This window comes from Pituophis catenifer, unplaced genomic scaffold (genome assembly GCF_029215685.1).
Source record: "Pituophis catenifer annectens isolate HBS135680 unplaced genomic scaffold, rPitCat1.0.hap2 SCAF_2, whole genome shotgun sequence".
Taxonomy (NCBI): domain Eukaryota; kingdom Metazoa; phylum Chordata; class Lepidosauria; order Squamata; family Colubridae; genus Pituophis; species Pituophis catenifer.
In genome coordinates, this window is record NW_027256882.1 from 75611111 (window position 1) to 75624325 (window position 13215).

General features: G+C 35.9%; 1 protein-coding gene across 1 annotated transcript in view; it reads left to right on the forward strand.

Annotated features, from left to right (window-relative positions):
• Positions 1–13215, forward strand: part of TKT (transketolase) — a 28048-nt gene that overhangs the window by 5300 nt on the left and 9533 nt on the right. Inside the window, exons 3-8 of the mRNA XM_070933647.1 lie at positions 381–494; positions 2189–2286; positions 8842–9033; positions 9746–9864; positions 11188–11381; positions 12749–12913. Of these exons, the coding sequence (XP_070789748.1) occupies positions 381–494; positions 2189–2286; positions 8842–9033; positions 9746–9864; positions 11188–11381; positions 12749–12913 (882 nt within the window). The remainder of the gene's footprint in view (positions 1–380; positions 495–2188; positions 2287–8841; positions 9034–9745; positions 9865–11187; positions 11382–12748; positions 12914–13215) is intronic.

Sequence of the window (13215 nt, forward strand, 5' to 3'; positions counted from 1 at the left end):
TAAACTGAGTGATCTTTATATTTCTTTGGCAATTCACTGTGGCTGAAAAAAATAGGAATAGTCTTAATCCTGTTGGAGAGAAATGGATAAGCAAATTGGAAAATTTCGTGGATTTTATATTAAGAGTTATTTGGGATTCTGAATGTAAATAAAATAAATAATTGTTATAACTGTTGTCTTCTCCTTAGCTTCTTCAGAGTCGGCCATCTTTGCAGTTTGTAACTACTGTTAATTTCTTTTATTGCTCATTAACTCTAGGTAGGGGTAGGGTTTTTTTGTATATTGTTTTGCAGATTATTCTAATCATTAATGTTGTTTAATGGTTCTGTGTTCTTCCTAAGATGTTTTGTAAATCATAGACTTTTGTTTTTTTCTTGTAGGGTCATGCAGCACCAATCTTGTATGCTGCTTGGGCTGAAGCAGGCTTCCTTCAGGAACCAGAATTGTTGAAACTAAGAAAAATTGATTCCATTTTAGAAGGACATCCTGTCCCCGTAAGTGTTTTAGAAAACATAGTCACCTTTTAATCTGAAATTTCAGTGACTCTTACAGAATCTTCGATGAAACATGTGGTGATATTAGCCAATAAAAACTAACTCACAAATGCAAAAGTGGATTGAACAAATAAAGAAAATTAAGGAATTTTCAATGAATTTAAAGCAAGTAAAAAATTCTACTGCAAAACCTTGTTTTAATTGATTAATTAAGGAGAGGAAGTGCTTGTTATATACAAAAATATGTTAAAGTATTTAGTGGCAAGTTACATAATTGATGACATCATGAAACAAATAACATCATTTGCATCATTTTCATAGTAATGTCAATAGGCAAATTATTGAATTGCTACAATGCCAAATTTAGCCATTGTCAATCTCTATTACATTTTTACCACTGCATTGTTTTGCAGTCCAGGTATGGATATCCTATTGCATGATTCCTGATGTTTTTATTCCCTCCATATATTGTGATTGTGTATCTTGGATTCAAAAATCTGATTTGATCTTTGGGATGCAAATAATCCTCGATTTACAATGGCAATTGGGACAGGAATTTCTATTGCTAAGTGATGCAGACGTAAAATGAAACCACATCACTTAGCAATGGTAATCACTATAGTCCCAGTTGCGGTTGACAATTGAATCCCATAGTCATTAGGTGAGGCAACTTCTTGCCAGCTTGCTGCAACCAAAGTCAGCAGGGAAGCTGGAAGGAAGTTGAAAGTACCAGGCTTGTGGGCAAGTAAATGGTGGTGTGGGGGAGATGTGGCAAGACTAGAGAGGGTGCAAAGAGTTGTGAATGAGGTATTGTGAGGGTCAGGAAGGATATGTGAGTGGCCAGTGTGGTGGGAGTGCAGCGGGTGTGCAGATGGAGGAGACTTATCTCAGTGATTTGCAACCTTCCCTACTAGCTTCCCCTTTGACTTTCTGGGGAAGCTGGCAAAGATGGTTGCAAATGATGATCACATGATCACAGTGCACTGCAACCGATCCTTAGTGCAAACAAAATGCCTAACACTCATATCACAATCACAAGACCAAAGGGCTGCTGGGACAGTTGGACCTCCATGGACCGGCTGTAACTCCTATTTGTTCAGTGCTATCATATCTTTGAAAAGTCACTAAATGAATGGTTATAAGTTGAGGATTCCTGTGTCCATATAGAAGAACAAACACAAGGAGATGTGCCTGAACTTTGTTATGCTTTACCCAGCATCATCTGCAAAACAGCACTGCGAAATTGCAGTACAGCCTCTGTCCCTCTTGAGCATGCATGCAAAGCTGCAATACATACAGAAAAGAGTTAAAGCTTGTATTGCTATTCCAACACTGCTATTTTCATCAGTCTTAACTCCTCTGGTTACTCCTAACCCTCACCCCAACTGATGTAAAAGGGGGAAAAAAGTTGCTTGACAAAATCATTACTACGTTGTCCCAGGAATACCTAATGAAAATAAAATATTCCCTTCCTCTAATTCTTATTCTTGGTACAATCTTAATTTGTGACAATATAGTAATATGACCAGTGCAACTGACTTATTTTTGTTATATTTATTAATAAATATATTCTGTTAATGTTGGCAGATCTAGAACTATAAATATTCTTTGGGTATTCATGTCAAAGGATTAGAGTCTTAATATTCGTAAATTTTGGTTCTGTTTGTTGGATTGTTGCCTACTTGTTTTTCTAGAAACAAGCTTTCACTGATGTGGCTACTGGATCCCTTGGCCAAGGATTGGGTGCTGCCTGCGGTATGGCTTATACTGGGAAATACTTCGACAAAGCCAGGTAATTTTATTTCCAATTTGTCTAAATTGTATAAAATTGAATGAATGAAGTTCTACTTATGGTCGATAATGATGTTTCTTTTCAAAGTCTATTTCCTTTTAGATTTATTTCTAAGATTGCAGATAACAGTAACATTCTATATAATAAAAATATGAATAAGCCTTTTAATTCTGTTTGCAGCTCCTTTTCAATTCAATGAACAAACATCGAAGTCTTCTATTAGCACTTGTTATTTGAATTTGCAAACTATGATTAATATATACTAGTTCTTCTTAAGTAATACCTTGGAATAGCTTTGCTCTTAATTTGATTATAGAACACAAAAATGCTAAAGCCAGTATATTGTCTTCAGATTCAATGATAGTTTTTCCTGTCTCCATCCAGATATGCTTTATTTAGGCAAAGGCGGTTCGTAATCTTTAGTTTGCATGATGGGACTTTCATTCAAAAGATGTTAAGGAAACATGACAATGTAGAACAAAAGTGGGTGTAAAGAAATAACAGAGTTATTGTGTTATGCAATCCTTGAATTGCTCAAGGGAAAGAATGTTTGGCAATAAATCATTACTGGCATGAAGTTCTTTACATGTTATTCAAAAATAGATATCTAAAGTCATGTCTGCACTGGAAAATTAATATATCTTACAGAGGAAAAGATGTAATTTCAATCTGTACATTTAACTAGCTTGAAAGTATTTCTTTGAACAAAGATTGGCTGCCCTTATGTAATCTCACTAGTGATATTTTTATGCTTTTATGCTTAACCTTGTTTGTTTGCTATTTCTAAGTGCTGAAAATAGCTAGCATTTGTAAGACTTTAACTTAACTGAGTTTAGGGTGCAAATATTTTTTAATTTCTGCTGCCATTTTAGTACATTTATGTTATACACACACACACCTATATATAATTTGTACAGTATTTATGATGTTTGGGCAGAATGACAAATCTTGGCAAAAGCAACACAATCTTCTAAAAATAATTGAAAAAATATGCCTGCGCCCAAAACTATAATTTGTAATTTGTTTTCATTCATGAAATACTAACACCGTGAGAAGATCATTTGAGGTTTCCAGCTATTTTACTTTCTATGCCTCCTGAATCTTTAACAGCTGTGTGGTAGATTAAAATTGATGATGCCTTTCTCACAAGAGTGACAGGACTTTAGAATTTCAACCTATTTAGTGTAGAAGTTTTGCCAGAAAAGGCTCATGTTCTTCCAACCAATATTTGAAATAGCAATAGCCACTTTAAGTCATGCCAAATTCACATAACCTGTCTAACCTTTGCTGTACCTACCAGTAGTTGACACAATATGTAGGAATGTGCAGATTATCGGAGGGTACCTGCTTTGCCACCATATTGAACAAAGAATTCCCTTTTAAGTTATTTATGAAGCAATATGATCTCACTTCTAAAAGTGAAATAAAACAATCATATATAACAGTGGCCAAAATTGTGGAAACCTTGTGGGAAAAGTGTATTTTCTAAAACTAGCTAATAACACCACTTTTTTTTATTAGTATCATAAAATTATATATCAATGGAAAGATAATTTAATAAAGAATGTAATGCAATAACTGTTATGAAGGATTTGCTATTAAAATAGCAGTTATAGTATAAAGAAGAAAAGTGAAACGTAGAAAAAACAAGATATAAAAAAATTATCACCATAGAAAAAACGAGATGTACACAAATTATCACATCAGTTAATACTTAGTTGGGTAACCTTTAACATGAATTACAGCCTTACAACATCTTCTCATGGAGTAAACCAAGTCTTTTAGTTCTGCAGCTGTTATAATGTGAAACCAAGATTGAATGATTGCTTCTATTAACTGGATTTTATTGCTGGGTCACTTCTGACTAACAAGTTTCTTTAGTAGGCTCGATAGATTTTCAATTGGGTTAAGGTCTGGACTATTCCCAGGCCATTCCAACAGTGGAATATGATTATCTTGAAACAAAAAAAAAGTGGTGTTATTAGACATCAAACTTCAAAAATACACTTTTCCAAAAAGGTTTCCACAATGTTGGCCATTACCGTAGGGGCTGTGGAGTAAGCCTTTTCCACACTATTGACCAAGTCTCTCGGGCTGAGATGCTTCAGCATTGTTGTGGGAGTTTCTGTAGGGTCCACCAAAGCCACCTGCCTGATGCTCCCTCCAGTGGTCTTTCAGACTGGGCAGTTTGGCACATGCTGACCAAAGCTGTTCAGTCTGAAAAATACTTTGGCTAGCCTAAAATCCGCCTTCTTCCAAAGGGCTGACCCACGTGGTTTGAGGATAATGAATTGCCTTGTCAAGTTGAATCTTGTAACAGCTTTGATCAAGAGAATCCTGTTACGTCCACAGCACAAAGTTCTTCATGAAAGTGAAGCTCAGTCACTACAAACAGTACTATTTTTTGATAAACGTGGAGAGAAAATAATGTATGCTTCGTTTGAACACTATCTCCAGATGATTCATGCTAAGTAAACAAAACCCTTTGCTGTGTTAAAAGACAAACCTGGAGGGAGTATTTCTTCCCAGCCCAAAGTATTACAGGCTATTACCTTCAAAGCTTTTGAAAAACATGCCCTTTTTCCTTTGAAGTCAGGCTGATAATTGCTTTATTGTACATGTATAATATTTATTAATACAACAAATGAATTAAGTACTGCCGCCCTACAACATTTTGCACACATTGTTGAACTTCAGAGTCATCCTATACAGTACTTATTTATGTTAGCCAACAGAATAATCAATACATTATTATAATAAAATATGTACTATTATATTTATAATAATATATTGTAGTCAATTGTATGGTTTCTATTGTCCAGATTCTATGCAGCTTGCAATTATAAAAAAGTTCTACCACTGCTAGCTACCTAAGTGGAATGTTCCACCCAATTATCCAGCAAAAAAAAAAAAAAAACCACCAATGCTCTTACAAACATCCTAATTTTTAATATGGTGGAAGCCATCCTGAACTGGGAGAGGCAAGTTGTTCTGAAGTAAGAAGAGTGCTACTTAGATGATTCTCTAAGGCTCCTACAGTGCTACCTCCTCTCTGCTATGTTATTGGTTGGGCGGATTGTTTCTGGAGAAGATGGTTTCAATAGGTTTTGTAAATACCAATTAGACTTGAAAGTCTACTTGCAACTAATAATGCATCCAAAGTATAGGTGTTACTCTAATAAACTGATTAGCAGCAGTCAGCAGGTAGGCCAGCAACAGCATTTTGTGCCAGCTCTAGTTCCCAGGTCACCTTTAAGGACAGATACTTGGCAGAACAAATTGCAGAGGTCTAATTCCTCCAGATGATAAGCACATGGATCACTGTTGTAACTATTTCCTGGTCCGGTAAAAGTTGCAACTGGCAAGCCAACCGAGATGGCTGAAGATTTTCCTGATCATGGCCTCCACCTGCTGCCTTAGCAGGAGCTGAGTAGAAACTCCAGATTGTGCATCTGCTTATTCAGGAAATGTGCAGCCCCAATCATAACAACAGATGGAATCTCTGCAAAGATAATTCAAACTTCAACCTAAAGCTTTCACTGATTCTGTATCTAGAACCTGGGCTGTGTCTGGGAAGCCAGAAAAGAGAATTGAAACCAAATTTCCTATAACTCTTCCATTGTAATGGCCACCTCACTTCTAATATTTTCTGTGACTGTCACTACTGTAATCCTTCTACTCTTTAGCCCCCTTAATCCCTCTAGTTTCTCTCGACTTTCATTCCTGACATAGTTTCTAATAGCATTCCCTAAGTGGTCACTCTGATGTCTACTAAGAAGCTATGTGGACATCCTCTCACTATCTGTGCTTTCTACCTCCTTTTCCTTCTTCTGACTGCTGGACTTCCTGCCCTGGATTCTCTCTATGGCAGGGATGTCTAACTCGCGGCGTCCCCCCCTTCACTAAAACGGGAGTGGGTGTGGCTAGTGTGTGACGCATTTGGCCTGCAGGCCACAAGTTTGACATCCCTGCTCTAGGAGGCCCCACTATCTTCCCTGCCTCTGACCCAAGTTGTGATCTTCCTTCATTCCTGATTTTTGGACTCGTACCCAAGCTGCCAGAGCTATTTACCATTTAATGATCTATTGAGTGGAGTCTTGTGATTTCTTTTTGCTTTGCTTTTTAGAGACAAGAGCTGCCCCAGAAGAGAGCAGTTTTAGCTGATAACCAAGAAGGGTGGTGCTTCATCCCATAGCTGAGAGGGATTTTCATTTGACTGACAATAAGAAGAAGGGAAAGATTAAACCATTCTTTCGATGGAAAGAATGCTCATGGGAAGCTGTTACTTGATAAAATCAACTATGAGCAATTAGCATTGTATTTGTTTTGGAGGGAGTGAAATTAAAGGTGTTATTTCCTTGATATGTGGAAACGTGGAGATGTACAAATACAATTTGTATATTGAAATGAGGAAGTAAGCTGTACTTGTTCTGCATGGAAGAGCTGCAGTTTCTCAGTAGTTTTGCTGAGTCACAGTGATGGTGCTTTAAAAGACAGCCAAGCTTTGGAATTATTGTTAGAACCTCTGGTTTCCTAAGATTTTCTTCACTATTTGATCTTAATATATCATGACATTTCTTTAAATATCCATGGGTGTTATTTTAAGATGGGGGTTGTAACTGAGAAATGATTCATATTTCTGATTATTTCTTGATGCTCTTGCTTGATTTTTTCACAAATGCTCAGGACTGTTTAACTACAGCACTGCAAGAGGAGAAAGAAAAGAAGGAAAAAATATTAATGCTAGATACTGTAGGAGGGCTTGAATTTAGTTCTCAATAATCCCTGGGCAGAACTGAATTCAAATAAATGACCTCATAGGGCAACTTGTTTGCGTCATTCCTCATTAGGGATCCTTAATCTAACTGAGCATATGCTATATAAATGCAATGCACTGTTTGTTTGTTTGTTTTGTTTGTTTGTTTGTTTGTTTGCTTCCTTACTTTGTTTGTTTGATTTATATCCTGCCTTTTATATTGCAATTCATGAAGAAAAGATCCTCTCATTTTCTCCTGCAATAACAACCCTGCGAAGTAGATTAGGCTGAGAGGAACTGGCCCAAAGTCACCAGTGCGCATCTGCAGCTCAGAGTAGACTATTGTTCTTCCCTTTCCTAGTTCAACGCTATGTGCTGTCATAATCCCCAATTCTGTGTATTTATTACATATTTATCCCATTTGTATTATTTTTATAAATAACTCAGGGCAGTGAATATATCTAATACCCCTTCCTCCTCCTATTTTCCCCTCAACAACAACCCTGTGAGGTAGATTGGGCCGAGAAGAGTGACTGGCTCAAAGTCATTCAGTTGGTTTATATGCGTATTAGGCAGGACTAGAATTCAGTCTCCTTGTTTCTAGACCAGCACTTTTAACAACTATACCAAACTAGCTCTAAACATTGTATGTGCCTATATGCATTAGTATGAGAGCACCTTCTGATTAATGGCATTTCCTGCGTCTCTCTTTCTACGATACAGGCACTTTCCCAAACTATCTTCTTATGACTGACCGAATCATAAAATTTGTTAGTTTTACATATTTAGACAAACTATATCCAAGAATGTTTAAATAGGTTTCTGCTCAAAGGAGCTTGCTTAAGGCTGACTTTGTCACAAGAGCAGATTTCCCTGAAAGAGAGCTACTAGTTCCTGCCTGTCAAACTCCAGATGGCCACCAGATTACAGGAAGAATTAAGTAGATTTTGCTTCCATCTAATGTTTGCAGTCCAGATTTAGTAGCTGTGCCAAAAGGAGATGGGAAAAGTGGAATAAAGTTTACATAGTTTGTCTCAGATGGATTAAGTGCAAAAACACCCCCCTTCTATGCTATAAACTATGGATTTATGTTACAGATTTAAAACTAATTGTAAACTGGGTTAGTTACATAATGCCCTTGCTTGGTAAGATCAGAGACCCAGACTAGTTTTTAAGTAATTAAACAAGTGTATTGCAAGTTTACACGCAGTCGGAGCACGTGTTCTTTTATTTGTAGCAGACAAGCACAATTTTGTGATTTAACCAAACCACTGCATTTACTCGTTGTATTTTTCCTTTTTTGGAAAAGTGGTATTTATCAACCTTCTAAGAAAGAACAGGTATTCCAGCTTCATAACACTAAACTACTTTGCATTATAAAAGTAACTCTCACGCAAAGCAGGGGTGAGGTGGGATATCAGGTGAGTCATTTCTGGATGACAGGTGATGGCAGCAAGAACTACGCAGGTCTTACCCCACAGGAGGAGAAGAATAACAGTAACAATATAACAGAGCTGAAAGGGACCTTGAAGGTCTTCTAGCCTGCTCATACAGGTGATCCTGTACCATGGCAGACAAGTGGCTGTCCAGTCTCTTCTTATAAACGTCCAAGGATGGAGAACCCACAACTTCTAGAAACAAGCTGTTCTACTGACTAAATTTTTCTCACTCTCAGGAATTTCTCCTTAGTTCTAGGTTAAGTCTTATAGCCTTCTACCCTGATGGCTGAGCAATCCCATTCCCTTTTTCAATAATTTAGGAGGCTAAATTCATCATTCTGCCTTTTCTTTCATATACAGCTATCGAGTATATTGTATGCTTGGAGATGGAGAATTATCTGAAGGCTCAGTTTGGGAAGCAATGGCCTTTGCTGGATTCTACAAACTGGATAATTTGACTGCTATTCTTGATATTAACCGGTTGGGACAAAGTGATCCTGCTCCATTGCAGCATAATGTAGAAACCTACCAGAAACGTTGTGAATCCTTTGGGTACGTGGTTTTATAATACGTCAATGCGCTGTATTTGTTTTAAATCTGTATTTGGGCTGATAATTAAATGCAAATTAATAAATAACAGAGAATGATCTTGGAAACAAAATGTAATAAATGCTGATAAAATTCTTATATGTTTCATGGGTTATTAGTCTTTTTTGTTGAATCTGAAAGGTACGGTAAGGATGGTATTTTACCTGACTGTCTCAATTGTTTATAGTCATGTCTTCCTGTTGCATTTTATAATATTGGCACATTTAGAAAACAAAATTTATTTTGGTGTGCTGGGTCATGTGCACCCAGAGCAGCTCCTCTGTTCCTGCTTTCTTTTTTATCCTCTGGATATTTTATAAGTGAAGGAATTGAGAAAAAGATTGGCTTTTCCCTATGACATATACAATGACTTTGTTAGCTTTGTTTGTTGATTGTTATGAAACAAGACAAGATAATAAATCAATACCCCTCATCTATGAATGCCAAGGTAGTCTAAGGCCTTTGATATGTCTCAAATGATTCTTTGGAATTTGATTATTTTGAACAGCTCACAACAATCCCATCAAAGAGAAATCCTTATATATGTTTCTTATGCATAAATATGCATATTTACATCTTTATAGTTCACAGACCACGTGTATTGGTGTCATACTTCAAAGTGTTTCTTTGGCTAGCTGGTATTTCTGGAAAGTTAATTGATTTGTTTGCCTTCTAGCTGGCACGCAATCATTGTTGATGGGCACAGTGTGGAGGAACTGTGCAAAGCTTTTGGTCAGACAAAACACCAGCCAACTGCAATTATTGCCAAGACCTTCAAAGGCAAAGGAATAACAGGTAATTCCAAGCCGCAGGCTCTTCAGAACAGCTGCAACCACTATTTAAGGATTACATTTTTGTTTGATTTAATAAGAAGTTAATTATAAGTAATTCCATAAATTCTTGTGTGTTTAGAGCACTTTCTAAATCTTATGTTGTAATACTTAACATTTTTTGTGGATTACAATTTTCCCCATAGGGCAGATAAGGGTCTTAAGCAGTATATTTAGGTTCAAGGTAAATGTGAGATTTAAATCAGGAATTTATATATTTTTTTCTTAGTTAAATCAATTTGAGTTGGTTCTCTCCAATGAAAAGGGTTCAATCAACCAAACAAGAAGGAGGCAGTTTCATTTTATAATTCCTACAAGTATTCCTAAACTATGAGGTTTTGCCTGTAGTATATCTGTACAGGTAGACCTCACTTTATGGTCATTTGATTAACAATGCTTTGAATGCTTTGAATGCTTTGAATGAATGGTCACCTTCAAAAAAGTGAGTTATGACTTGAATTTGAACTAATGACCATCAGGTTGTATTTACCACTGGTTGTAGTGACCTACAGTCACATGATCACAATTTGTTACTTTTTTGCAATTTCTGGAAAAAACGGCCATTGATTAAACTGAATTTGCACTTAGAATCAGGTGACTCAATTTACAACCATGGTGACTTGACTTACAACTCTAGTAAAAATTGTCATCAAATCGGCTCTAGTCACTGATTTGACTAATGACTGCAACAACTTAGAATGGAAATTTTGATCCCAGTTGTGATCATAAGTCAAGGGCTAACTCTAGCCAAATTTGATTGATGATCTTATTATACAATTTCGAAACCAAATATTAATACTTATATGAATCATCTTTAGAATGGGTTATTTTAATGAAGCCAAAGTGCCAGAGATTTTTGCTTTGGTTCTGGAGTTCTTTTATTCAAATCTTTATTGCAGCTGCATATTGTAAGGACAGTAAAAACGTATAGATCTCACAAGGGCTAGTATTGGAATGTTTTAAATGAACACTTAACATTTTTATTTTCCATTGATCCTTAGCTGTAGTTGAACCATCAATATCTTTTACTGTAGCTATCATGCTGCCAACATGAAATTGCCACAATGTTTGAATATCAATCTTTCTCACCCATTTCTTGGAGTAAGCAAAAGTAGAATAAATATTTTAAGTGTTTTTGGACAATATTTTCGCTAGAAATGCTAAAATATGCTACAAATATATTTGGGATTAGAGAATGAATGGTTTATCTGGCAGCAAAGCATTTCAATTACAAGAATGAAGTGGCTATGGCAGAAAATAGCTCAAAATATGTATAATAATTCTACAGGTGTTGAAGATAAGGAAAACTGGCATGGCAAACCTCTTCCGAAAGACATGGCTGAGCAAATAATTGAGGAGATCGTTGGCAAAATCCAGAACAAGAAAAAGCTTTCTCCAACACTTCCACAAGACGATGCACCAGCTGTTAATATTAAAAATGTCAAGATGCCATCTCCACCAAACTACAAGATAGGAAATAAGGTACTATGATGTTTTCAAATATTATTAATAATAATAGACATTCAGGAGAGCAAAAGGGGCTTTCTTTTCCAATGACTGCCTGGTTTATGGAGGCAGATTATGAGAATAAATGGTGTTTACTCAGTAGTTTATAATCTTGTAAAATATATTGGAGTGGTTTCAGAAGCCACTCCTCAAGAGTTGCCATTGTAATTGATTTTTTTAATAGTATTACCTATCCAGAACAGTGAGAGCAACTGATGGGGCCAGGTAAGATTTTTTTAAAACAAAGGTTTTTCCTTATAATTGCTCTCTTGTTAAATGGCCAGTCCAAAATTCAAGAGGAAGGCTCTTGCAAGAAAACCCAAATGGAAACCTCATAGATTTCAGAAATAATAAGTTGCAGATTATGTTTAGGATAATTAAGTGAGATCTTCTCTGGGCAATACTTCTGTAAAAGCTTCTGGAAAATGTCCAGATCATCCATGAATAAATTTAATGAGAACTTCATGCAAGAGGTTGCCTAAATACCATCCCAAATGTTAATCTAAGTGGAGACATGTAAAGATTGGAAAGGCCATATCCTAATAAAATTCAAATACTAATTTGTCATTTTTGGACCTCAGGAATCTTATTGTGGTTGATAAAATAATATGTACCCCAATAGTCTCCTTCACTTGTTAGTGTTGAGTTGAGGTCCCCAGCAAGATGTGAAGAAGAGATCTCTGGCTCCTAACATAGGGCTCATAGACATTCTTTGAAAATCAGCATGAAGGTGGCTGCAATCCATTGCTTTGTTTGGAAATGTGCCAGCTGTCCACAAAAGAATGAAGGTTAGAAATAATAGAGAATCTCTGCAGGAGAGAGTTTACTAGATGGGCGGCTGCAACATTGATATAAATTGGTCCTTTATAATTGAGTGTGTCTTCTTTCTGTATTATATCAGTGACATGGATCAGCCACTTAAGGCAGATTAGTCCTACCTCAATTTTTTATCAGTGCTTTCATGAAATAGTGTGCTGCCTAAAAGCAGAATAACATACCTCATTGAGCCATATGTCTAATTACAGGCATAGAAATAATTTTATGAGAATAATATCAAAAAGATATGAAATTTTCAAAAAAAAAGGTTTTGTAAATATTGCCTAGATATGCCAGAATAAATTTGGGGTCATCAAATGCTAAATGTTTGAAAAGTTTGCTAAGATTAGTGCCTCAGAAACATGTTGTAAAGCTTTCTATTCTGTAACATTTTAAAAAATACCTAAGAGGTTTTTCTAAACTGCTATGGAGAATAATGATTATTTGGATTTTTTTTATCGCTAAAATATTTTATTTCCAAGAATTATGGAGTATTTTTAAATGGTGCATCTTGGTTCACTTCACAGTTTGCAACCCGCAAAGCTTATGGTGTGGCTCTTGCAAAACTAGGCCAAGCCTGTAACCGTGTGGTTGCTTTGGATGGAGACACCAAGAATTCTACTTTCTCTGAGCTGTTCAAAAAGGAACATCCCAGCCGTTTCATTGAGTGTTACATTGCTGAACAAAACATGGTATGTTCTTGTGCTGCATACAGATTGTGACGTGTGCAAAATAAATTGATTTGTTAGTGCTGACCACCATCATTACTAAATCCTTATCATGATATGGAGTGGGGTGGGTTATTATATTGGGGTTTTTTTTATTGCTTTTAAGCCACCTAGAGTCATTGAAAGTGAGTGGGCAGCCATATTCTTTAAATAATAAATAAATAAATAAATAATAAATAAATAATAAATAAATAAATAAATAAATAAATAAATAAATAAATAAATAAATAAATAAATAAATAAATAAATAAATGATCTCCTTTCAG